Raw genomic sequence first — 25285 nt, forward strand, 5'->3', positions numbered from 1 at the left:
TGTGGTTTGCAGTTTCCTTCCACACACTTCCGATAAAAAAAAGAAGAGAGAGAGAGAAAGAGAGAGAAAACTGCTGGCTTCCAGCCACACGCTCAGCAGAAGCACTTCGAACTACTAATGTGAGAGAGGCTTGGGCTCAGGTCTGTACTGGTGGGGTGGGGATACCTTTGTCCTGGAAACCTCAGCTTCTCCATTTGAGACATCCTCAAGGGGGAGGTATCTGTTTATGGCAGATTGGAGGATTCCTAACATGGAAGAGATTAGGATCAGGAAGGGAGAGGTGGTTGGTAGTTCAGTGGGAGTCTCTAGTGAGTTAGGGATGGGTTCTTGAAGACCACCACTCTTGAGATGGTGGTAATACTTAACACTTAAATTGAATTTGGTATATGCCAGGTGCTGTTCTAAGGGGTTTACTTTTCTAAGCAATTTTCCTTCCTTCCTTCAAGACAGGGTCTTGCTATTTTGCTCAGGCTGATCTCCCAACTCCTGGGCTCAAGCAGTCCTCCCAGGCAACTTCTGAGTAACAGGCCTACAGGGCACCATGGCCTGGCTGGCTCTAAGCACTTCTAATAACAGAATATTCTCCACAGCAGCCAGGTGCTATGGAAAAGGGAGGGTGGATACCAGATCCAGAGTTCTCCTTAGCCATCTTGAGGCCTCTTGGGTCCTGATAATGAACGAGGAGTTGGCCTGGGGGCTCTGGTGGGGGTTAGGTTCCCGCTTCCAAAGAGGCCAGGGAATTCCTTCCCCGCAAGGAATTCTCCTACTTCCTTCTTCCCCTGGGATTTCTGGAAAGTGTGGCAGAAGAGCTGTGGTTGGAAGTCTTGTGGCCACAGCCTGCGGTGTGCAGGACCTGCCCAGATGGGGACCGGACGCTTCCTCCGTGTCGCCTTGCTGCTTATGGCTCAGGCCTTACCACAGCCGGAAGCCTCCCAGTACTGCGGCCACCTGGAGTACTGGAACCCTGACAACAAGTGCTGCAGCAGGTGCTTAGAGCGCTTCGGGCCACCTCCCTGCCCAGGTGAGGAGCGGACTAGGTATATGCATCAGTCGGTGAGGTGGTAGGAAGCTGCGGAAGGGGTGAGTGAGGGCTGTAGCTCAGGCCTGTGAGGCTTGTTTAGAGGCAGGCGTGGGCCTTCAGCAGGTAAGACAAGGCCGGCCTAGCCTATGTGGAGGACAGAGATGGGGCCGGCTAGTGGCGGGGTGGGGGGTAGTGGTTGTGTGGAAAGGTTGGCCTTTTTGTGGGTGAATTCGGATATGGGCAGTGCCTGGTGCTGAGTGGGTGGAGGAAAAAGGGGAGAGGCCAATATATAGTGGTGAAAGGGGCGGGATCAGTGTGAAAAGAAGGGAAGGCGAGGGCGGGCACTGATAGGCTGGGTGCGTGCCGAAGGGGCGGGACTTACTGGGATGGGGCAAAGGAGAGAAGTTAATAGAGCAGAGGTTTTGGGGCTCGCTCAGCCGCTCAGGATCTTGCGTTTGTTTCCCACTAGACTTCGAGTTCGTGGAAAACTGCGGGCTTAACGACTTCGGCGATTTCTTAACGCACCCGTTCAGAAAGTGTCCTCCTGGACACTGCAACCCCAACAACTCAGAGCAGTGTAGTCCCTGCAGCAGTGGAGTCGCAGCCTCCACCCCCGTGGGAAGCCGTGGCAGCAGAACCTTACAACGTTGTAAAGAGGTGCTGGGCGGCCTCCAGGGTCTGGGTCAGGGCTTGCTCAGGGTAGGGCGGGAGGCATGGTTTGGGGGTCGATGGGCAGGGCCTGGACCCAGGGAGAGGATAGGAAGCCGCGGAAGGGGTGAGTGAGGGCTGTAGGGCAGGCCTGTGAGGCTTGTTTAGAGGCAGGCGTGGGCCTTCAGCAGGTAAGACAAGGTCTCCTCCCCACAGAAGGGCCAAGCAGTACCTCAAAGTGGGGTGCCTGATGGGATGTGGGGAAGGCGGACTGGGTTAAGGTAGTGTGCACACCTGGCTGGTAGATGTATTTTATATGCAGTTTCTCATTTCATCTGCATAGTGATTTCTGCGGTTGGTACTATTATTATCACCTCTTTAGTATTAAGGAAACTGGGTCTCAGAGTGGTTGAATATGTTATCCAAAGTCATCCAGCAAATGGATTCTAGCAGGGAAGTACAGAGCCAGGCTACCTCCACCATCCCTGTCTGCCCTGATGTGGGGTGAGTGGAGTGAGGACAGGATGGAACAGGGGATGTAGCCCATCGAAGGATATAAGGGTGGGAGGGGCTTGAGCTGTTGGGGCAGGCGTGGCACATGGATTCCCTATTTATTCCCAAATCTTTATTCCTAGAAGCCCATCCCTTCCAAGGGCTCCTGCCCTATGTCATCTCAAGAAACCAGAGCCCCTAGTTCACCAGTGAGTTCCAGTCTCTCATGGACAACTGAGAGCACCAGCACGCTGCCAAATTTTGTTCTGTCTTTGGTACTGATCTCCTTGCTGGTCCTACTCCTGATCTTTGCAGTGATCCTCCTGCGCCCCCTACAAAGATACTACTGTCCCCGCAAGGGAAAAGCCATTTCCCTTCCCTCTCCTGGCTTGGTTTGTGGAGACCCCAACACCTACACCCTCTCCTTACACTCACCTTTCCCAGGTGCCCCGGAGGCACTGGAGAAAAGGACCACAGGGACAGTATCTCTGCTTCCACTCTCAGGCAAAGGTTAGTTGGGAACAGGACACATACAGGTGAGGGGTGACCTGGAAGTCTGCCCCTCCCTCTCTTTTACTTTCCATTTCCCAGGTCTGCCAGGCCTGGAGTCACAGCCCCTGTCTCGCCTCCTGGATGAACTGGAGGTGCTGGAGGAACTGATAGTTCTGTTGGATCCTGAGCCTGCTGGATGTATAGCCTATGGCACCACTCGACACCTGGCTGCAAGATACGGGCTGCCTGCTACTTGGTCCACCTTTGCCTACTCACTGCGGCCCAGTCGCTCACCATTGCGGGCCCTGATCGAGATGGTGGTAGCAAGGGAGCCATCTGCCTCCCTGGGCCAGCTAAGTGTGCACCTGGCCCACCTAGGAAGGGAAGATGCACTAAGGGTGCTGTCCAAGCTTGGCTGATTTGGGATTTGCCAGGCCTACTGCTCAAAAATAGTTTATCTTGAATTCAACACTTGCTGTCTGTTCCTCATCAAGGGGACTTCTTGAAGCATAATCTTAATTGGGCAAAGAAGACCCAACATGCCACCCCCTCCTCCCCACAGAAAGGCCACATGTGGGAGAGCTGACCTCAGTGCTGCTTTCTGAACAGTCTTGCTGCACCTCAGACAGCTCATCCACAGGCATTCAGTCTGCATTCTACATTAGAAAATGTGAGGCATTTCTTGCTTTGAAAACTTCGCAGCCCACACAATTTACTCCTAATTCCTACATGGCCTCTCACATACTGTTGAGGCTGATGTACTTCCTTGGTTCAGGAAGGGCTGGGGTATGGAGAAGCAACAGCTCCTACCTGCCCCTGCCTGCCCCCAACACCATACACATGGGAAGACCACCTCTCCAAACATTGACAGACTTTATTGTGGGGGGTTCCCACCTGGGACCCCACCCTCTTAAATAAAAAAAGTGCATAGAAAAGAAGGGATTTAGAAACCTTTGTACAATATCTACATCCTGGGCCCCCAGGGCAGGAAGGGGGCAATTGCTGGAAGGGTAGAGGCAGGCCCCTTGCCACTTGCATGTCCACATCCACTCTGGGAGGGTGGAAGTAAGATGCTCTGAGGGACTAGGGATCCTTCAGGCTAGGGGCAAGATGGCAAGAGGAGTTGTGAGGAGTCGTGGTGGGCAGCCACGGCCTCAGTTAAGGAACCGTCGGCAGCGCTTGGCGCCACAATTGCAGGGCAGCTTGTTGCTGGCATCCTCAATGGGGAACTTGTAGTCATAGGTAAGTTCCTCACCACGCAGGATGCGGCGCAGAGCAAAGATGACGATGTGCTTCTGGCCCTCCACATGGATGACACGAGAGAAGCAGTTGGGCTCACATGAATGGTTGATGAAGCGGGCGGCATTGCCGTGCATCGTGGCATCCACCACATCAAAGTCATCCATGCGGAACATGTAGCACCCGATGCCCTACAGAGATGGGTGGAGAGAATCAGGTGCTCGTCCCCAAGGACTGGCCCACTTCACCCACCTCATTCCCATGGCCTGTGCAGCCCACCTTCCCATCGTAGAACTTCTCCCGCTTGTCAGTCAGCACAGAGCGAATGACAATGCCAGAGTATTCAATGACCATCTCGCCGGCATCGATGTTGCGCTTACAGAACAGGCCTCGCCCATGGATGGCTGATCTGCCGTGTAGGATGGATAAGGGGAAACTCAGGGGGGCAGAGGGCCAGACACCATATCGCCCCCTACCAGGGCACCTGTCCATCCACCCAAGGGGCACCTCCCCTGACCCCACTAACCTGTAGACACCCACAGCCTCTTTGGACGTCTTTTTGAGGTGGCGAAAGCGCATGGCCATGGGCAGTTCCAGGCTGGTGGCACGTCTGGTGGGAGACAGAAGTGTGGAATCCAGGAAAGAGGGCTCTCTTACCCCTGGTCACCCTCTTTAGGATTCTTTCAGACCACCCACAGCACCCCAGCTTACCCTCCATACCTGGTTGACCTGAGCTGCACCTCATCCTCTTCCTCGTCACAGGTGGCCCCCTCAGGGAGCACCCGGTGTTGGGAGGCCAGGAAGTTGAACATATCAAAGGTACACTTCCTGCAGGTGGGAAGGAAGAAGGGAGGGAGGGTCATACATTCCTTCATGCTGCCTACAGATTCTGTGGCCTTGGTCTGCTGCTGACAGCATAGGAGGAATATGCTGTTGAAGACATAGCAAAAGGGGAAATGGTGGGCTTTATTCTTCTGATGTGAATGTTATGTTAGAAATAACTCTTGGAGCCAGGCGTTGTGCAGGCCTATAATCCCAGCAACCTGGGAGCCTGAGATAGGAGGCTCACAAGTTCAAGGCCTGACTGTCCAACTTAGCCTGTCTCAAAAATGGGAGGAGGGGCTGGAGGTGTGGCTTGGTAGAGTACCCCTGAGTTCAATCCCCAGTACTGAAAAGAAAACGAACAACAAAACCCCACCACTCTTGGAGCAGCCTAGTGTCTTCTTCCCAGGACTTGGTTTCAATACTACAGACTCAGCTCCCACCCTTGAAAGCTCCCAGACCTCTCACCGGAGATAGACCTCAGCACGGGCAGCCCCATGGGGATTCAGGGGTGGTTCCTCCTGACCCTCTCCCTGCTGGTGGTAGCGAAACTTATAGTGCTGGCAGCGCTGGGCCCCAGGCAGTTGCTCTGCCAGGAAGATGACAGCATCATGGTGAATGCCCAGGAGCCTGGCCCCACTCATTCCTGAGGAGAGAGGTTGATGATGGATCAAATCCTGGAAGGCCTACCTTGCCCTCAGGGAGTTATCCCAGCCCCCAAGTCCCTGTTGATCTACCCTTTACTTACCACTAAAAGAGAGATGTCTCAGCCGTGCATGCCCTCGGGCCTCTTGCACTTTCTCAATCAATGTTCTCCACGCCCCTGGAGTAAGAGCAGTGCCAGAGTAGAGTCAGGAGGAGGTCTTGTGGGCCAATTTTCTTCCCTGCCACTACTGTTCCCAACTCACCCTCCAAGCTCTCTGCCTCCACACTGAAGCCATCCTCACTACTGATCTCAAAGCGCAGATGTGGGCCAGCCCGTTTTGGAGCCTGGTTCTCTTTGTCCTCTGGAGATGGAGGTTCTTCTTCAGAACTGGAGGCCTCACCTGGTCCCAATGAGCAGGTAAGAGGGCAAGGATCACCTTCCTGGAGTCAAAAGTCTCCAACATCCCACTGTACTCCCTGCAGACACCACTTTCCCTTCCCCCAGGCACACAGACTATGGAGTCCAATCACCCTCCTCCTGCTCGTTCTGCCCAGTGAGCCCTATAAAATGGACATATTTTTCTCAATGAGACATTCATAAAGGATTTTTCTTTTTTGGTGGTGCTGGGGATTGACTCTAGGTTGGCCTCAAACACCCTAGGCAAGCATGCCACCACCAGCCCAGAACATGGTTTTTCTTTTCTTTTTCGTACTGAGGATTGAAACCAGGGGTGCTCAACCACTGAGCTACATCCCCAACCCTTTTTTAATGTTTTATTTAGAGAGAGGGTCTCACTGAGTTGTTAAATGCCTCACTAAACTGAGACTGGCTTTGAACTCACCATCCTCCTGCCTCAGCCTCCTGAGCTGCTGGGATTACAGGCGTGTGCCACCATGCCCAGCTTTTCTTTTTCTTTTAATTTTTTTTTTTTTAATTGTAGATGGACACAATACCTTTATATTATGTTATTTATTTTTATGTGGTGCTAAGGATCAAGCCCAGTGCCTCACATGCCTAGGCAAGCTTTCTACCACTGAGCTACACCCTAGTCCAGAACATGGGTTTTTCTAAGGGGCCTACAGTTCCTTTTCTTTTCTTTTCTTTTTTGGTACTGGGGACTGAACCCAGGGGTACTCCACCACTGAGCCACACATCCCCAGTCTTATTTTGTATGTTATTTAGAGACAGGGTCTCACTGAGTTGCTTAGCGCCTCACCATTGCTGAGGCTGGCTTTGAATTCACGATCCTCCTGCCTCAGCCTCCTGAGCTGCTGGGATTATAGGTGTGCGCCACCATGCCCGGCTGCGGTTCCTTTTCTATAGGACTTCTCAACCATCAGAACAGTTTCAAAGAGGCATGGAGTGTTTGAACTCTGCAGGCCACACAAGATTGCTCACTCAAATCCAGTCTATCATAAATGCCCATATATCAATCATCATTGTTTTCACACAAATTAAAAATACTAGGAAATTATATTTTGCAGTTTTTTTTTTTTTCCATGTTGGGGATCAAACCCAGGGCCTTACAGATGCTAAACAGGTGCTCTAACACTGATCTACAGCCCCAGCCCTATATACAGTAAGTTTCTACAAATATTGTAAGTAAGCTGGGCGTGGTGGAGCATGCCTATAATCCCAGGGGCTCAGGAGGCTGAGGCAGGAGGATCGCAAGTTCAAAGCCAGCCTCAGCAACTTAGCAAGGCCCTAAGTAGCTCAGTGAGACCCTCTAAATAAAACATAAAAAAGGGCTGGGGATGTGGCTCAGTAGTTAAGTGCCCAGTTAAGCAGTCTCAGTCCACCTTGCTCCACTTTCATGCTCAACAGTTAATCTCTGTGTAATGAGAAAATCCCCAGGACCAAAAAAAAAAAAAAATATATATATATATATATGTATTACAAGCATACATACTCATACACATAGAACCAAGTACACTGTACATTAAGGTATTTAAAAGACTTCTCAGGGGTTAATAGATTTTAGAGATAAGAATAGGTGACTTGCTGACATAGAAGTGGATGTGACAAAAAGAGTTGTGGCCAAAGACAATTCCGAGGTTTGGAGCTTAAATGGAAAAAGGATAAAACTGCCACTGACTGCAATGGTGAGGAAAAACAAGAACAAATTTGGGGTGAAGGTCAAGGGCTCAATATGGGACATTATGGCTTTGGGTTGCCACTTAGAAAACTCCCCCTGCAATTTGCTGGTGGAAATAGCAAGGAAAGGAGGCAGCAGATTGCAAACTAGGAGTTCAGAGATTAGGTCTGGGTTGGGAAAGCAATATGGGGACTATCAGATTATAAATGTGTATGTAAAGCCAGAAGAGAACATCTGGGAGTATAGATAGTCAAATCAAGGGCAGGACTCTGGGACACACTAAAATTAGCAGGTTGGGAAAATATAATGACCAGCTCTTAGTCTGTATCCTGTGGTGCCAGCAGCAGCACTGGTACAGCTGTGTGCCCTCCCTCCTTGAGACATTCCTTCCCTGGCTTCTAGGACCCCACATTCTCCTCTCAGAGGTGAGAGCTGGTCATTACATCTGGGGTTCAGGGTCAGAGCACAAAAGCCTGAGTGGAATATGATTTAGGATAGCAGGACCCAATGGCCACATTCTTGCCACATCATTTCTCAGGGGTATCCTGCCCACACACCCTCCCCAACTCCAAGTGAAACTCTAAACCAGACCCTTGCTGTGTGTGTGACTCGCATCATCCCAGGACTCAGCATCCCAGGGTCCACCTCTAACCACTTCTAGCTCTTCTCTTACCTGCTCCCCATCCTCACCTCTGCACAATAGTGCTGACTGCAGGGCTCTTGCCCAGCTACTTTCATTTTTCCCTCACAGTACCCATCTAACCTGTAATGCACTTGTACTGCATTGTGTGTCTACTTCCCCTACCAAAACTTGGTATGGTCCCTAAGGGCAACAAATGCCTGTCAGTTACTGCCATATCCTCATGTTGTCTCTGACCCCCTAAGCAGCCTCTCAGTTAAGCAGTCTCAGTCCACCTTGCTCCACTTTCGTGCTCAACAGTTAATCTCTGTGTAATGAGAAAATCCAAACACCTGGACAGGATTGGGCCACAAATCCCAAGCAAGGCTGTTTGACCACCAACTGACTTGGCTCTCCCCACTCTTGAGAGACTTCACTTCCAGCTTCACTGAGTCCTGCAATCAAAACTACTCTGAGCGCCCCTATCATCTCCCAATTTCTGCATTGATACGTATCTCACCTCTTCTCCTCCATCTCAGAAGTCACCTGTTTGAAGCTAACCACCATAAGTTCTCCCACTCGCCTTTCCTTCCACAATCATCCTTTGGTTCATCTCAACCCTCACACCAAATACTTCTAAGCAGCTGCCCTATCTCCTCCCCCTCCTAATCCTTAGCTGAACTTTGTGGCAAGGTGCCTGTTGTTGTTTTTAGCTTCTTCATTAACCAATACCTTTTAATTCTGGATGGTGACACAATATCCTCCTCACCCCTGTTCCACCTGCTCATACCATACACTGTTCCCAGACTCCCAGTGGTGCTTCCTATGGCAGGTAGATTCCCAAATGACCACTCCCTTTCCTTGACCGCTCTCTTCTGGTCCTCCTGTTCCTGGCCCTCTTCTGGGTCCTTGGTCATCCTCTCTAGATGATCCCCAAGATGTTCATCTTTAGCTTGACTAGATACCTACCTCTCTGACCCTGTCAGACCAAGCTACCCTGGGCAGGCCAGACAAAGGACTTAAGAGGACTTTGCTGAAATGTTATTAAAGCTAAAATATCATTTTTATGTCTGTTTCTGCCACAAGGCCTTGAGATCCCCATGGGCATCTCTGTGACCATAGCACTTAGCCTTGGGCTCACAACCACTAGGTATATTCTCCTTTGTTTTCGGGTGCTAAAAATTGAACCCAGGGCCCCTCTAAGTTAGGTATACCCTCAGCTACTGGTATGCACTTTTTTTTTAAATTGGGCCAATTCAGGATGTGTCAGTCATCTAGTTAAGTCGAGCACAAGAAAAAGGCAGTGAAAAGGAAAAACTGGTCCTTACCTGAATAGTGGTGCCACTGGGACTCAAGCAGCAGGTCTGGGGTACCATCAGGGGCCCGGGGAGGACCTGCTTCTGGAAGTGGCAGCAGAAGGGACCGTTCCTGGAGGGGCCTGTGAAGAAAGACCTGTTAGAAAAAGAAGGAACAGAGGTCCCAGACTGGCCTCTAGGAAAAGGGGACCTAGCCACTCACCCAGAGCTTTCCTCCCCAGGATTATCCAGGCTGAGAACTCCTCGCACCGTCGGCGTTTTCATCCTCACTCGGCTAAACCTGGCAGGGAGAATCCATGAAAAGGACAAGCTGCCTTCTCTTGCCCATCATCCTTGCTTGCTGCCCCAACCTCAGGACACTCACTTACCCACTGCTACCAAGTCCTGGAACTTGGGGGACATCCTCCAAGGACTCCCCATCTTCATCCAGCCGGGGGGTTTTGTTTGGGGGAGGTGCTGGTGGGGAACGGCCAGAAAAGGTGGACACCCTTTTGACACGGATGGCCTGGCGAGGCGGGCTGGGGGGCCCACTGCTGAACACCAGTGTCAGTGGAGGCGGAGGCGGAGGCGGAGCAGGGCGGACTACCCCTACCCCTACCACTGGCAACACACCAAGCAAGGGTCCTGGGGGCAGAGTCCAGGAGGTGGGGGTCGTGGGAGGAATGGTAGGGGGCAAAGGTGGCTGCTTTACTGGGGGTGGGACAGGTTCACCCTCCCCAGCCATCTTCACAAATACTTGCCCCAGCTTGTTGACAAGAATGATCTTGGATGTAGCAGGTTTAGGGGGCTCAGGAGCAGGGCCCAGGCTTAACACCCGAACTCCTGGGGCCCCAGGGAGCCAGGCAAATGTCCGGGTGGGATCGGCTGGGCTAGGGGGCAAGCCTTGGGAGGGCTGGCTGCCATTTGCCATGGGAGGTGCTTGGGGAAGTGACTCCTCTCTGGGACCAGCAGCCCCCTCCCCAGGCCCCCCTAGGTTCTTCAACACAAAATCCACAATTTCTGATGGCAGGTCCTCAGGAGGTCGGGTCCTGTCCCCTGCAGCCCCGAGGACTCCAGATCGGCCCACTCCAGGCCCTGCAGGAGGAGTCCCCTGGCCCCGGGGTTGCTGGACTGCCTCGGCCTCGCTGTCTGTGCCATCGTCCACTCCATCCAGCTGTTCAATTCGGGGGACTCCAGGGAGGGTGCCAGGTGCCAGAGCAGGGCCAGACACCACTGTCACAGGGAAGTGGACATAGCGGGTAGTGGGGCTGTTCTCTTCCTCTGAGCTGTCCCCCGGGCCCTCATGGCTGCTCCCCACTGCCCCTGCAGCCACAATCTCTTCCTGGAAGGGCTCAGTCCCCAGTAGGCTGGCTGCAAAGTCCAGGTCAGCAGCACTCAGTCCTGATACAACTTCCATGTCCTCAAAGTCTGGGCCCAGATCTTCAGGGGGTGGTGGTGGAGATGGGGCCAAGCCAGGGGGAGCCAGCTCCCCTGAGGTAGGTGTGAGGGCTGTAATGACTGAGGTAGGAGGGGGCACCCTGAGCTGAGGGGACGTTCTGAGAGGAGGGGAGGCCCGCCTTGATGGTGGCGGCCTGGGAGTCAGGGGGCTAGGACGACGGGAACGTCTGGGTGGAGCTGGGAAGTCCGGGTCTCCCACAGTAGGGATGTGGTGGGTCAGAGAAGATGGACTTCCTGTGGTGAAAAGGGTCAGTGCGTCAACCAGTGACCAGCCAATGGGGAACTTCACCCTCCCCTGGACACTCCCCAAGTGCTCACCAGGGGAGGGCAGGGGGCCAAAGGAGACACCCCCCAAGGGCCTCCGGGATGGCGAGTAGTTGGGCACTTTGATTCGAGCCCCTGAGAAGGAGCGGGGGGCTGGAGGAGGAGCGTTGCTTGAATCTAGCCGGAGTGGGGGATCCAGATTCTGAACAGGCGAGTGATGCTCAGGAACTCCAGGGATTAGGGCATCTGTATCTGGTGGGGGATCCTCATGATATGGGGGCTCTGAAGAAGTAAGAGAACTGCATTAGGGGCGATCAGTCCAAGTGTCCCATTACGATACCCCCTTCATTTAAACTAAATACACCGTCCAGGACCTCAACCCTGAACTGGTCACATCATGTACTAGACTCCTGTCATCAACTGGGCCCCATCTGTGGCACCTGTAAAACCTCTATGAACACCCGCATCAGGGTCCTTTCATGATGTCTCTTCCCCATCCTTGCCATCTCCCCACTTCCTAGTTGCCCACTGCTTTCTCTACAGTAGGCACCACCTGCCATGAGCTACAGTGCCCTCTCTCCAGCATAGCCAGTCCTACCACTTCCTACCTGCTCTGAGCATCCATGCCACATCAAACACATCGCCTCATCCTGGTGTTTCAGGCTCTCCATTAACTGGCCCCACCCAGACTTTGCAAGATGATCTCTGCCTCCTCTCAACACTCCCTTCTCTCCAGTCAGGATGAATGCACCCTCCTCTTCTCTCCACTTCATATCATGCTCCAACTTGGAGTAAGACTGTTAACCCACAAATACAATCCACACTTCTTCCTCCTATTTGGCCCACAATGACTTCTCCCTTTCCTACTAATCTCTAAGTACATTCTTTGAGTCATCCAGCTCTAATCCCTCCCTGTCAGCATGGCTGTGAGGTTGCCAGTTGGGAAATAAGTAGATCCAGGTTCAAATTCCAGTTCTACCAATATGTTACTGCAATAGCAAAAGTCCCCCATGAGATACAATACCACAGAACCCATACCTTCACCAGAGTTGGTGAAGCATTAAATTATCATATAGCCCTAATCCAGGAACTAAAACCACTCCACTTCTTACGGCTGTCCCCAAGTCACCACTCCTCTAAAGCTAGTCACAGGGTGTTCTCCCCCCAGTCACTTCCTAGGAAATGCTGAGCACAGCCCTAGGCAGGTAATGCATGGCCAGTAAGTTATTATTTTTATTACAAACAAATAAGCACTTCCTGGAGTTTCTCCAGGAGAGCAGGGAAAGAGAGGCTGATGGGTAACCATTTAGGAAGGGCAGCATCAAAGGAAAAGAATGGGGTAGTACCGAGCCAGACCTGAGGAGGGGGCAGGGCTGTGCGCAATGGTCTGGTTCTCCTCTGCTGCCTCCAGGTGAACCGGCTCTTCCCTTGGCCCCCACGGCCGATACTCTAGAATTCGGCACCGATACCAGCAGCGCCTCCGAGCATCCACTGTGCTCCAGTACAGACGGGAGCACCTGGTAGGTCGAGGGTGTGGGATGAGAAGGTTAGGACAACTTGAAAAAAGGGATCCAGTCCTGAAGTTCCCCAACCCACTAATCACCCCTGGATTGCTCACTGGTAGCCAATGGGGAAGAGCCGTCCCTCACAGTCCGAGAGATCAGAGAGAGTACCCAGGGAGTCAATTCGGATGGAGCCTATGGTGCAAACAAGAGATCAGGAGGGGTAGTTGGACAAGCAAGGTCAGAAGAGTAGGGAGAATCCAAGTGGCTTACCAATGAGCACATTGATGGCATCAGGTTCAAGGCCTGTCAAAAACTTTCGCTTAAAGTTGATGCCTTCAAAATCCACATAGACTCGGCGGAGAACATCAAACCCATCAGGGGTCACAATCTCCTGTGAAGTAGAAGGCAAATGGAGGTTGATTGGCGGGAGTGAGGGGAATGTGGGGGTATGTGAGGGAACAGCTCTGCAGGCCAGAACTGAATGGTCACGTTCGAAGCTTGTCCTAAGGACTGTGGAAGAACATACAAGGAGGAGACACTGAAAGTGCAATGGGCAGCTAGCTGTCTCCTCAACTGTCCTGGCCCACCTTGCCATCTAGGAGGTCTGTGTGTTTCTGGCAGAAAACCTTCTTGTCGTCCTGGAAGATGCAGTAGCTGGCTCGGGCACACATGAAGTGGAAGTTACTGAGGCAGGAGGACAGGCAGCAGCCCACTGTGGCGCCAGGCTTCAGGCAGAGCTCACAGCGCTGCAAAGGGAAAGGGCTGTTGAGTGGACAAGCCAGGTACTAGAGCCAGGGTCTCATGCCGGGCACTGCTGATTCTAGGACTCTGCCTAACCCAGCACCTCCCTCAACAAAAGCTCTCACTAGGCTAAACCTCTTCCTTGACCATGGCGAGGAGCACATCCAAACCATTTTAGGGCCTTTTTTTTTTGTTTTTGTTTTAGTTTTTATGTGGTGCTGAGGATCAAACCCAGTGCCTCACACAAGCTAGGCAAGCACTCTGACTCTGAGCCACAACCCCAGCCCTGCATTTCAGGGTTTTTGAAACAAAGCATTATTAGACAACTTGAAAAAAAAAGAGAAAGATTAACAATAGCCAACACTTACTGAGTCACATTTAGTATCTTCCTTTCCTCACACTGTTCGAATGTGGAGTCTGCTTTACTCTATCTGGTCTTCACAACTAACCCCTGCAGTCAGAATCTCCATCATCCAAGCGCTGATGAGCACTTGGCACTCTCTGAGGCCTGCCCCAGGCCAGACAGTCCATGGGGGCAATTCTGACCCAGGTACTACCTCATCACTTCATGGGGGCAGAGTGAGCGTAAAATGTCACAGTATAGCACATCTAATACAGGTTCAATCAACAAGACTAAAAAGACTAAAGCCTAACTTTAGTCCCCCAAGGCTTCAGGCTCAAATTATGGCCAGATCTGTCACTGTAGCACCAGAGTCCTGGAACAACCAAGAAAGGTATCTAGAAATAGCAGTCAAAAGACACATCCTGGTAGAAAATGTGAAATAAGAGCTGCTTCCACTAAAGGCAGGGACCTATCTGAGACCCCAGGGCTGCCCTTCTCTCCAGGACCCAGCCCTCACCATCTGCCTCCCTCGAGCCACAGCAGCATGCACGTTCTTGAGGGAGCCATCGTTCTCCTCAAACACTTCAGCCGACCAAATAGCACAGTTGACGTGTGTCCACTCATTCTGCCCGATGTACAGAAGCCGTCCCGCTTCCTATAGGCAGAAGAGGAATTGTATGATGGAGGAGGGAGCTTCCAGGGCCCCACAACCTGAAGCTTCATACAGCAGCCCTCACCTTGGAGTCCGCATCCCCGTATTTGAGGCAGAGTGCACACTGACGGGGGTCCTCCAGGTGTGAAAAAGCAGCAGGATCCTTGCACTGGAAAGCTGGAAAGGATGCAGAAAAAGAAGTCCAAGAATCAGGATCAGCAGACTAGCCCTCAAGCTTAAGGGCACTAGCTTCCAGCACCCACATGTCAGTACCTGCTGAAGGATCCCCTGGAGGCTGCCCTGATTCTGGGGTCTCAGGTTCCTCCTGTCTCCACTGAGCATACACATGGTCCAGGGATGGGGGCAACACCGCATTGGGAAGGACTCCGCTGTGGACACGCAGAGTTAGCATCTGATATGTCTAACAAGGACAGCTGGACTGGGGCCCACCCACAACATCAGTCTAAATGTGCCATGACACTCTTCATCCTCTCTCTATGTGGAAGTTTTCTTAGTCTCCCAAATAAGCCAGATCCTCTTGTACCTCCTTTGATGTAAAAAATACTGTTCTCCTCATGCCTGAAATAATCTTCCTCCACCTCTCAGCTCAGATATCACTGCTTCCAGGAAGCCTTTCTGATCCCCAGCCTCCAGCAGGTGCCTCCTTTAGGCTCCCACAGCCCCCTGGATTTCCCCATTGCCACCCTACCCATCTAGATCATTAATACCTGCCCAGCACCCCAAACGTGAGCTCTTTAAGCAGAGTCCAATTTTACTTGCTCACTGCTCTGTCCTCAACTGCCTTATATAAAGTAGAAACAAAGCAAGAGCTAACTTACACAACCTGAGTCTTTGCTAGTCCACAACCGCCGGGGAATCTCATCCTGGTTTCACCACCCTCTTCTTTAGCCTCAACCCTAACTCTGATCCTTATCTATTTTCAGCCCAGCTTGACCCTGGATTTGTAGGTGCCCCTGTCTTTGCCCTCACTCCCTGGTTCCCTCCTGCTACCCAGCCTTGCTCACTTTGGCAGCCGGGTACTCCGTCGCCAGTACTTGGGGTCGTGGGCGTCGAACCAGCCGAACGCAGATTCTAGCAGCTGGGGAGTGGGTTAACAGGATGAGAACTGGCTTCCCCAAAAGTTGGTGGGGGCAGGGTCTGATGAATCCACTCTCTCCCCCCACTACCATTCAACCGCCCTAGGAACAACATCCCCCAGTGCTTACCTTCAATAGGAGCCCCTTCATCTGGCTTCCTGCCCGGCGCTCTGGGGTCTCTCCTTCTTCTGAGTGCCTCATCAGGATGCCCACCATGTCCTCCATGAAGCTGTGCTGTAAGGGGGTTTGTCAGGGTCTGAGCCAACCCTAACCCACAGACCTAGCTCTACCCTCTCCTCTTGGTACCCACCTGCTCCTCCCCATGTCCCACTCACCACAGACTTATAGTGGCCATCCTCGAAGCGCTGACCCACAGCTTGCAGATCACAGGGACCTGGATGCAGTTGTTTCCCATCCTGCCCACACTGCAAATAGGAAAAGTCAGCAGGGCTGGTGCTGGGCCTGGCCCCACCCATCCTGCCTCCTGGGCCCTCCAGACCTGGGTGCACAGCAGCAGTGGGCCCGCCACCTTTGAGCTCAGCAGGCCCTGGAGCACCTGGCGCAGGCCCCCCTGTAGAGCCCCACTCAGGGCCTCTCGCCAGCGAGGCTGTGTGGCCCCAGCACATGGTCCACACGTGTACAGCACCGAGTCTGGCAGCCCAGAGAGGATCTCATAGTCTTCATCTAGAACAGCCAGGCAGGAGAGGAGAATATGTTTTGGGAGGATGGCAGAGGTCCTAGGAGCCCCTAGGCCATGAAGAACACTTAGCCACATGTTGTCTAAGGACCTGAGGTGGGATAGGGATCCCCCTAGGGCTAAAGCTACACCCCAGGTACTCTGCCTACTCACCTGAGAGCCCCTCACACTTGGCATGCACCCAGTGGTCACACTGTGCGCACTGCATCATCTTGCTCTCATAATCATTGTCTTCGTAGCAGCGTGTACAGATTGGGCAGTAGTTTCCTAGAGGAAAAGGGAAGCAGGGAAGAGTCAGAGAGGCTGGAGTTACTCCCTACCCCTCACAGTCCCTGTGGAGAGCCAACCACACCTTGACTGCTATGTAGGAGGCATCCATTATGCCTGTCTCAAGTCCCTAATAGTCCCCCCCACACTGGCTGAAGATGAAGCCTCTTTTCTAACTCTGCAGCCCTGATGCCCTTCGAAACCAGGGTCTTGCTAAATGTGCTGCTTGAACAAATTAGGAAAAAGTCCCAAGTTTTGAATTGCCAATTGGAGATTGGAGTTTACAGATAGGATCTCAGAAACTGACCAAGAGTAGGGTCCCAGGCCCTTTATTCCTACCACCCTCAGAGGGGCTGTGTCTGTCTTTTAAATGAACTTCTGTGGGAGGATATTCTGAATCAAAAAGTTATGTAGCTAGAAGGTAGAAAGCCACTAGACTATCTGTTCCAACTCTTGCTGGCAGAGGCCCTATATCAGGAGCCTGGCCTCCTCCCCTCTGGTCCTCCAGTCCCCATTTTCCTGGCAGGTCCCACCTTTCTCATAGAGCTGGGTGCATCTGGGGCAGAGGCTGTAATCTCCAGACCACTCAACATCCCAGTTCTTCCCTGGAGTTGCCCCACAGCTCTTGCAACGCACACAGGCCGAACAGATCTGGGAGAGCAGGGTGATATTAGGAAGAAACCAGACATTGGGCTGAAGCAATACAACAGGGGAGATAGGTGAGGAGAAGTGGGGGGAACAGATGAGGAAGGACAATAAGAGGAGAAGAGATTTGTGGGGGAAACAACGAGGAAGAGGAGAGGGGCAGAAATGGACATCAGGCTACGGCAGGTAATGCTGAGCCTGGGAATGTGGAATGCACCAGCTCCTAAAACCATGACATCAAATTCTGCATCTAAATCTTGTCTGTGAAAATTTAAAGAAAATATTAATCAAATTCTCAAAGTGATGCCAGCCCTCCCCTCCTCCTGAGAACCCTGGGGCAAGTCGGGGGTGGTGGTGGCATAATTACACTACCATAGTGAGGGTTGTGAGCCTCATCTCTCACCCAATGGCGTCTTTTACGTGTGGCCCGGGTTGGATAACTGGGCCCCAGGCAGGCTGGATGGTAAGCATGGCGGCATCGCTCACACTCCAGAAGGTGCTACGGAATGTTGGAGAAAGATGGCAATGGCAAAACCTATCGGCATAGGGATATACCCCTCTCGCATGCCTTCACCTATTACAGGCTGGCCCCTGTGCCCAACCTTAGATCCCCTGCCTTTGCGCCCACAGACATGGCAGAACTTGCAGCGACGGCAGCACCAGCTATCATGATGCTGAGGCAGGGGCCGTTCAGCCTCCTCCAGGCAGAATGGGTGGAAAGGGTCACAGCAGACTTGGCAAAACACCAACTGGAGGTAGGGTGGGAAAGAGCAAATGATGGGCACAGTGTGAGGTTAGAAGGCCAGGAGATGAGATGGCCCCAATAATCAGGAAGAGCCAATGAAGACTTGGGGGGGTCTGTGAAAAGAGGGAGAACACCAACCTCATGTAGGCCTTTGCTGGCACACAGCAAGCACACCATTGGGGGCCCTCCTGGGACAGAAGTGAGCACGCTCAGGCCACCCATCAGCCATACGTTCTCTAGGTCACAATCCTCCTAGGGGAAGAGGGGACACAGGATTGCAGAATAGCCAGGAACCTAGGTCAGATCCATCCTTTAAGCCCTGGCTACTCTGACACAAGCAAAAAGCTTCTTCCAACTACAAGCCCTACAACCTGCCTCTCTCCCTGACATACCTTAAAATCCACACGAACCCGGTGCACTCCATCTGGGGACTTCTGTTTTCCCGTCCAGCCATTGGGAAAAGAAGCAAAGTGGCTAGGGCCCAAAGCATCCTAAAGAGGGATAAAGAACTGATCAGAGGCTGCCCATCTTACCCTCTCTGCAGACTCCCCTCCTCAATGCCCTTCCCCTAGCCTGCCAAACCCTGACCTTTGCCCATACTCCACTCTGCTTTCCATATAGCAAGGCCTGACTCATCCCTTAAGGCCTGTCCTCTGGTGTGGACACACCACAGTACTCTGGTGTGCCCGTCACCCTGACTTGCCAGGTAGCTCCTGGAGGGCAGGAGCCATGCCTCACACAGGGCTCGGGGTTCTCGAAGCGGGCCGTGCTGACCTTGTCCAGGCGCCTTCGAGCCTTGAGCTGCAACACAGGCTGCAGGGTGGGTTTGCGGGGCCGGCTCTGCTCCTCAGGTTCTGGTGCTGGCAGCTCTAGGCAGGACACGGGAGCAGTGAGACTCCCCATCTATACCCCATGATCGTCTTCTACAACCCCAATGTTACCTAGATTACCAAGGCCTTCTTTAACTAAGATTCACAAGGATGACCCTGAGGCCCTGCTCAGTAAGTTCAGTGAGATCCTCACATACCAGTTCTGTACATTCTCCTAAAACTACCTCCTCCTCTGTTCTCAGCCACCCTTTCTCAAGCAGACTGATAAGAGCCCTGGTGCTGAATGCCTTGCCGCTTCCACAAAAGACACAAGACCAGGGTTGTGCACGTAGCCCAAAGATGGAGCACTTGCCTACCATACACTAAGCCCTTAGTTCCATCCCCAACATGGCCAAAAAAAAAAAAAAAAAAAAGAGAAAAAGAAACATAACCGATTGCTTGACGGAGAAAACATAAAGTAGTCCATACCGTTTTCTCTGGGGGTCCGACGCCGAGGAGCAGGAGGACCCCCGGGCTCTGAGTCATCCGAGTCCTCGAAGATATCATAGGAAGGTCGCTGTTTGACGCAGCGCCGGGCTGACTTGCGCTGCAGTAGGAGGGAGTCCTGCTCCTCGGGTCCTGGGGGGGCCACCACCTCCTCCCGGGGCCCCCCAGTTCCCGCCCCCCGACGTGGGCCTGGAGGACCCGGGGAGGCCTCAGGAGATTCATCCGAATCCCAGGGCAACAGCGTCTTCACTATCGTCCGGCCTGTGGGAACAGGGGACTTAGTAGGATTTGAGCTCAGCTGGGGACATGGGACAATGAGATAGAAAAAAGACAAGAAAGAAGTGGGGCGGACAGAATGAACATAGGAGGAGTTATGATACATTTGATGGGGAAGAAGACAAAGGCAGAGAACTGCAAAGATAAGGAGGAAGAGCGAATAAAACGTGGCTTCCTCCACACCACAAATCTACATAAGGTTTCGTGAAGAAAAATGCTCCTCAAACCTGGTTACCTTTTTTGGCCAGCCGTTCCATCTTACGAGCCTCTATCTTGTCACACTTTCGGTATCTGGGGAGGGGAGCAGCACGTCACCAGGGTAGGGGACTGGTGGTCTGGGGGAAGAGAGGAAGCTCTCCACAAGGATGCCAATCCCACTGCTCTGGCTGGGCAGAAAAGGGGCTGGGGTAGGAGGTCTGGATCACGAACAACCCCAAGTGGGAACAAGGCCACCCCCAGCTACTCACACACAGCACTGCTTCTTGGTGTTGGGGCCCCCAAATTTGGGCTTATCCAGGCAGTTGACACAGGACCCACAGTCCTGCACACGCAGGCAGCCCCGACAGTGTCCACACCGGGCCATCCGCATCTTCTTGCCGTGGTGGGAGGGCAGTGAGCGCCGGGGTGTGTGGGTTAGGGTCCCTCCAGACCCTGTAGGCTCCAAGTCTCCCCCAGGTCCAGCTGATTCCACTTTTCCCCGCTGGGACCGGGATGGGACACTCTCAGTCTCAGATGCTGATGACGTATCTATTGCAAAAGATAGAGTGGAAATGGAGCCACAAAGCCACCAGGCATCCTGCCTCATTTTCCTGTTCTCCCTCAAGTTCCATTCAGCTGGCCCTCTGGCCTCTACTTTCCCACACTGATAGGTTCTAGATGCTCCCGAGTCAACCTGCTTTGTCAAAGATCCAGCTAACCTGACGTGGCTGTCAAGAACTCACCCCCCAAATTAACCCCCCTACCCTCTGTGGCGAGATCTTGCCGGTCCCGGAGAGGGAGGGCACTGAGGCGGGGAACATCTTCAGGTACCATGGCCCGGGCCTGACCAAGGGCTACAGCAGCATGACGACACACGTGTTTGATACGGGGACCTTGCACAGGTGACTCAGGGCCCTGGGAGAGGAGCAACCAGAAATAAGTGTGGGCAATGGTTCCCTGTGTTCCATAACTAGCCTACTTCCAAGAACCCTCCTCCAACTGCGTACCGAGGCGCGCTCTCTCTTGACTTCCACAGACTCATCTTCAGACCTGACACAGCCTCTGTCTGGGGTCTGCTTGACAGTCCCCATAGCCTCTTCCATTTGCCCTCCAGGGCTCAGCTGGTAGGGGAATAAACAGGGTCAGGATCTGGGAAGTAAAGACAGATGGGGACAGGGGAATAGCCATAGGGAAGGAATAGGATCGAGGACAAAACAGGACACTAGAGGATAAGGGAAGAACTGGTTCTGAAGGCTACTGACAGTGCTGAATAGTATCTAGGGAGGCAGCTGGATGAACTAGGGAAAAGGGCCTGGCCACAGCACCTTGCTCACCGGCATGGCCGCTGCCACCTTCTGCTGCTGCTGTTGGTCAATCTTGAAGAGCTGTACCTTGGCTCTCTTGAGAAGGCTGAACATTTTCTCCTCCACCCCAGACAGTGGTAGGGAACTCAGGCTGGTCATCCGGGCCTTTTCCAGTGGTGGTGTGTGCTGTGGTGATGGCTGCGGCTGCACTTGTGGCTGCTGGGGTGGTAGTGCCTGGGGCAGTAGCTGGGTCTGCAAGGCCTGCAGGGGCTGTTGTAGCTGAGGCTGCTGCCCATTGCTTAGAGGTGGAGCCCCATGGGGGGGCACCTCAGCCTTAACAGGAGTGGTGACCACAGGGGCAAATCGAGGCAGGCTGAGGTGATTGGTTCGGCCCACTGCCCGTGGCTCAGGCTCAGCTGGAGAATCATCGGCAGGAGGCGGCTCTGGCTCAGGGGCTTCAGGAGCCCCAAGAGGAGTAGTAAGCACCGATTCATAGATCTTCAGGTGGGCTTCGCTGGGGGTAAACTGTGGGGCTCGAAGAAGCAGGGGCCTCCGGGAGGGTGTGGCAGGGGCAGGTGGTGGAGATGGGGCTGGTGGAGGGGCAGGGGGAGGAGGGGGCGGCTCCCGGGTTAGTGAGGTCCAGCGAAATGTGGGTTCCCTTAAGATGGACCGCCTCTTCTCAGGGAGTGGGACTGGGGTAGATGGGGGAGTTGGAGCACGTGGTGGAGAGGGAGCTGGTGCTGGTTCCTGGGGAGCAGGTGGGGAGGTGGCGATGGGAGGTCGTAAAATAGGTGAAACCTCCACCTTTGGGGGCTTGGGAGGGTCTTCATCCATAAATCGTCGGGGTGTTTTGATGACACGGGAGGAGCGGGCACTCACCACAGGCATAATAAACTGCCGGATATTTTTCAGGAAGGTGGTACTTTTGGGGGCCACGGTGGGACTGTCTTCTGAAGGGCCTCCCATGGTGGTAGTGGGGTTTGGAGTGGGAGGAGAAGTACCCTCTGGCCCTGCCCGAGCAGCTTCCCGCTCTGCCCGTTGGCTGGGAGTCAGGGGAGGCCGGCCCCTCTTCCTGGAGCATGTAGCTGGGACTGCAGGAGGTGGGGACTCTTCTCTCTCCTCTGGGACCAGAGGTGGTGGAGGGGATGGTGGGGGAGGGGGAGACATGCGGACAGGGGGTGGTGGAGGGCAAGGTTGAGGGGGAGGAGATGTTGATGGGGGTGGGAGAGGAGGAGGGGGTGGAGGGGCTGGAGGAGTTAAAGGTGGTGATGGTGGTTTTGCCTCCTCCTTTTCCTCAGCTAGCATCACCTCTTCCTCAGCCTCAGCTTTCTCTTCCTTCTCCTCTTCCTCCTCATCCTTTTCTTCTTCTTTCTTCTCCTCTCCTTCCTCCTCTAGCTTCTGCTCCTGCTTTTTGCAACAAGGGCCCCCTCCTTGTCCAGATTCAACTCTTCTTGGGGGAGCATCCTGCCAACTTTCCCCATGTCGACCTTGACCCTGACCTGATTCAAGTCCCAAGGACAACTGTCCCATCTTCACTTTTTTGGCCTTTGAAACAAACTTGATCACGAGGGGGAGCCCACCTCGGCCTCTGCCCCTGCCTCCACGGCCTCCTCTCCCAGTCTGTCCTCCACGTTTGGGGGTCCCAGGTCCTGGGCCAGGCCCCTCCTTGCACTTCCAACTGCCAGTTCGGTGTTTTACTGGAACCACAGGAGGTGGGGGTTCAGGTTTAGGGATTGTCACAGCCGCTTCTGCTACCACTACTGCTTGCTGCTTCTTCCGGCAGGGGCCTGCTGGCCTTCCTGGGGGCCGTCCCCGAGACCGACGCGGGGTGGAGGGCTCACATGCCCGGCTTCGGGGGGCTGGGGGTGCCTGGGCCCGCCGGAGAAGTTCAGTCAGTGCCTGCACCATCCGTTCTGTGCCCTCCTCGCCCCGTTTCCGGGCAGGGGTCTTTGGGGGGGTAGGTGTCACATCTGATAGGCGAGGAGGAGGAAGAAGGGTCGTCTTATGTTTGCGGCCCCGACCTCGGGGGGCTCGACCTAAAAGGAGAATAGGTGTGGGGAGATGGGTCAAACTAGCCCTGCAGACTGAGGAAGGTGCTCCAGAAGGGCAGAAACTAAGTCCTATTTATCAGTTTCCCCCACAGCCCAGTCTATCTTGGACTCTGAACACAGGACATACTCAGTAACTGACGGAGACTAGCAGAACAGGGAAGAACTGACACAAAGGGCAAGAATAACATTTTTGTAAAGCTACAGAGGTAGAGTTTCCCCCATCACTCACCTCGCTGGGATCGGAGCGCAGAGCGCAGGGAACTGGGGGCCACATCTTCATCTGAATGAAAACCCTGAAACTCCTGATTTAGGGGACCGGGGGTGGAGGGGAGAAACAGCAGTCAGTGCCAAAGCCCTGGTTCCACCTGGGACTCAAGGTATGGAGAAACACCCCCAGCTTACCCCTTAATGTACCTCTGCCTATTTATAAAATAAATGGACTGGAAGGACTTTCCCTACAAATGGAGGCACAAGGTGTTTCTAAACTCCCCTCCCCAGTGCCAGGGGTTCCTGGCCCAGAAGAAAACACAACAGTGTCTCCTCAGGTTAGGCAAGTAAGACCTACACCAATGGCCAACTTCAACTCAGAACAAATTGGAACCTCCATTTACACCCTTTCAGGCCACAGTTTCTTCCTGAAGATGGGAGTAGGGACACCCAAGGGCGGGAAGGAGCAAGCATCAAATAGTTTATCATATCAGGCTGCACTGAGTCCTCAGGTGATTAATAGGGGTCCCAGCAATACAGTCGACACTCTCTTGCTTTTTCTGAAAGGTTAGGGGAATAAATCCTGAGCTGAACTCAGACCAGGCAGAGTGTCCAGTCTCAGCCTCCCTTTCATTCTTCTTCAACCCGTGTCCCAAGAAGCCCTCCACCACTCTACCTTAAGATCAGCAGAAGAACTGGAGCACTGGTGAAACTAGGGATGTGTCAGAGATTGAGATCCTGGGGGAAAGCCTACAGCTAAGAGCCCAGACTGCTCTAGTCTCTAGTCCACTAAAGCCATGCTGCTGCTGTTGCTGCCGTCGCTGCTGTCAACCACCACTGATTGGGCGTGCAGTCCTCATGGCCTTCTCGCCCACACTTCTACTCCTCTAGTCTTGCTACCAAGAAGGATCAGCCCAAGACACTTCGGCAAGACCTGTCTGGGGCCCAAGAGGCTAGCTGCAGACAGGGCTTCTCTATCCACTTTCAGAGGCCCTATCCACCCAAAGCTCTCTGCAGACTACCTCCTTCCACGCTTGTTCCCAGAAGCCTTTCCTCCACAGAAGCCCTGAAGATCCCACTTGCCCACGCCACCCCAAGGGGGCACCCAGGTCCCTGTAAGCCCCCGGCCTCCGCCCCACCCGGCGCGGGGGACGCCTCCGACTACCTCACCTCATCGTCGGAATCCCCGTCACTGCTCTCCTCCTCTGGCACGCAGCCTCGGCCCGGCCCCGGGCCCCAGCCTCGGCCCCGGCCCCGGCCCCGGCCCCGCTGAACGCGCGGGCCGGCCCACAGGCGGCGGAGCCGGCGCAGGCCCCGGCGGAACCCCAGCAAACGGAGCAGGGCCGTATCTTCCCCAAGCTCGGCTCCGCCCGGCCCCGCCGCGCCGCTGCCGCGCCGCAGAGCTACCCGCACTCTTTCGGCCCCGCTGCCCCGTCCGCCGCGGCCCCCGCCCCCGCCGGAGCCCCGCGGCCGGCCCGGGAAGCGGCCCCGCGCGGAGCCAGGCCCCGGGCAACTGCCGCCGCCCGCCGCCGCCGCCATCTTGGCACCGTGAGAGGGGCCGGGGAGGCGGGGGGAGGGGCGGCCCGTGCGCAGGGTCGGGGGGAGGGGAGCGGAGGAGGGGCGAAGCGGGGCGGCTGCGGCTCACGACAACAACCAGCGCCGCCGCGGGGCTGGCGGGAGCCGGGGGCTGGGCCGGCCACGCGCAGGGCACCACGGGAGCGGGAGTCCGGGGCCGGGCGGCCGTCACCCTCAGACCGCACCTGAAGAGAGCACAGACCCTGCGTCCGGGCCGTAGAGGGGCTAGGCGCAGGGGCCTCCGGGAAATGTAGTCCAGACGCCTTGCTCCTTCCGCCGGCGGCTCGGACGCGAGAGCTGAGAATACGGGGTTCCCGACTGGGACCCGGAAAGCCAGTTCCCCGTCTCCGGGAGGTGTGGTCCGCGCCCCAGACTCCTCCCATTGTTCTTGTCGGAGCCAGCGGTCCGAATGGACTACCACTCCCAGGGTGCCGCGGGCTTCAGACCCTGGGAACCCGGCAGACGCTGGCAAATGAAGTTAGCCAGTACGGGAGGCGTGGGCTGGAGAAGGGGCAGCAGCAGAGGATTAGTTTCAGGTCTAGGAGCGACTCGGGAGCCGTTCCGTCGGTGTTGAG

The 25285-nt window shown here is 54.3% G+C and overlaps 2 protein-coding genes across 3 annotated transcripts; one reads left to right on the forward strand and one right to left on the reverse strand.

Moving 5' to 3' along the window:
* Positions 1–11: 11 nt before the first annotated feature.
* Igflr1 (IGF like family receptor 1) lies at positions 12–3122 on the forward strand. 2 transcript variants are annotated; one of them, XM_046448071.2, is made up of 5 exons: positions 12–140; positions 797–1021; positions 1491–1678; positions 2305–2671; positions 2753–3122. In XM_046448071.2, exons 2-5 carry the CDS (start codon positions 862–864, stop codon positions 3070–3072), a joined length of 1035 nt encoding a protein of 344 aa, XP_046304027.1. In that variant the 5' UTR covers positions 12–140; positions 797–861; the 3' UTR covers positions 3073–3122. The 2 variants fall into 2 exon arrangements, with proteins under 2 accessions (XP_046304027.1, XP_046304026.1); XM_046448070.2 differs by having other exon boundaries at positions 96–1021.
* A 387-nt stretch (positions 3123–3509) lies between these two features.
* Positions 3510–24674, reverse strand: Kmt2b (lysine methyltransferase 2B). Its single transcript, XM_046447973.1, has 37 exons — positions 24306–24674; positions 23158–23230; positions 20908–22913; positions 20581–20694; positions 20338–20488; positions 19843–20122; positions 19611–19666; positions 19082–19360; positions 18558–18652; positions 18176–18274; positions 17922–18035; positions 17641–17787; positions 17442–17537; positions 16927–17044; positions 16280–16393; positions 15929–16113; positions 15765–15854; positions 15559–15663; positions 15358–15431; positions 14606–14721; positions 14418–14509; positions 14198–14335; positions 13184–13342; positions 12867–12987; positions 12710–12788; positions 12448–12608; positions 11146–11373; positions 9759–11061; positions 9593–9670; positions 9403–9512; positions 5623–5760; positions 5463–5537; positions 5183–5360; positions 4613–4720; positions 4419–4502; positions 4172–4301; positions 3510–4083 (listed from the first exon to the last, which is right to left on the reverse strand). Exons 1-37 carry the CDS (start codon positions 24672–24674, stop codon positions 3808–3810), a joined length of 8139 nt encoding a protein of 2712 aa, XP_046303929.1. The 3' UTR covers positions 3510–3807.
* Between the last annotated feature and the right edge of the window lie 611 nt (positions 24675–25285).

Source organism: Marmota monax, unplaced genomic scaffold, assembly GCF_021218885.2.
Source record: "Marmota monax isolate L192 unplaced genomic scaffold, Marmota_monax_Labrador192_F-V1.1 WCK01_AAM20220418_F8-fsc00101, whole genome shotgun sequence".
NCBI classification, from domain to species: Eukaryota; Metazoa; Chordata; class Mammalia; order Rodentia; family Sciuridae; genus Marmota; species Marmota monax.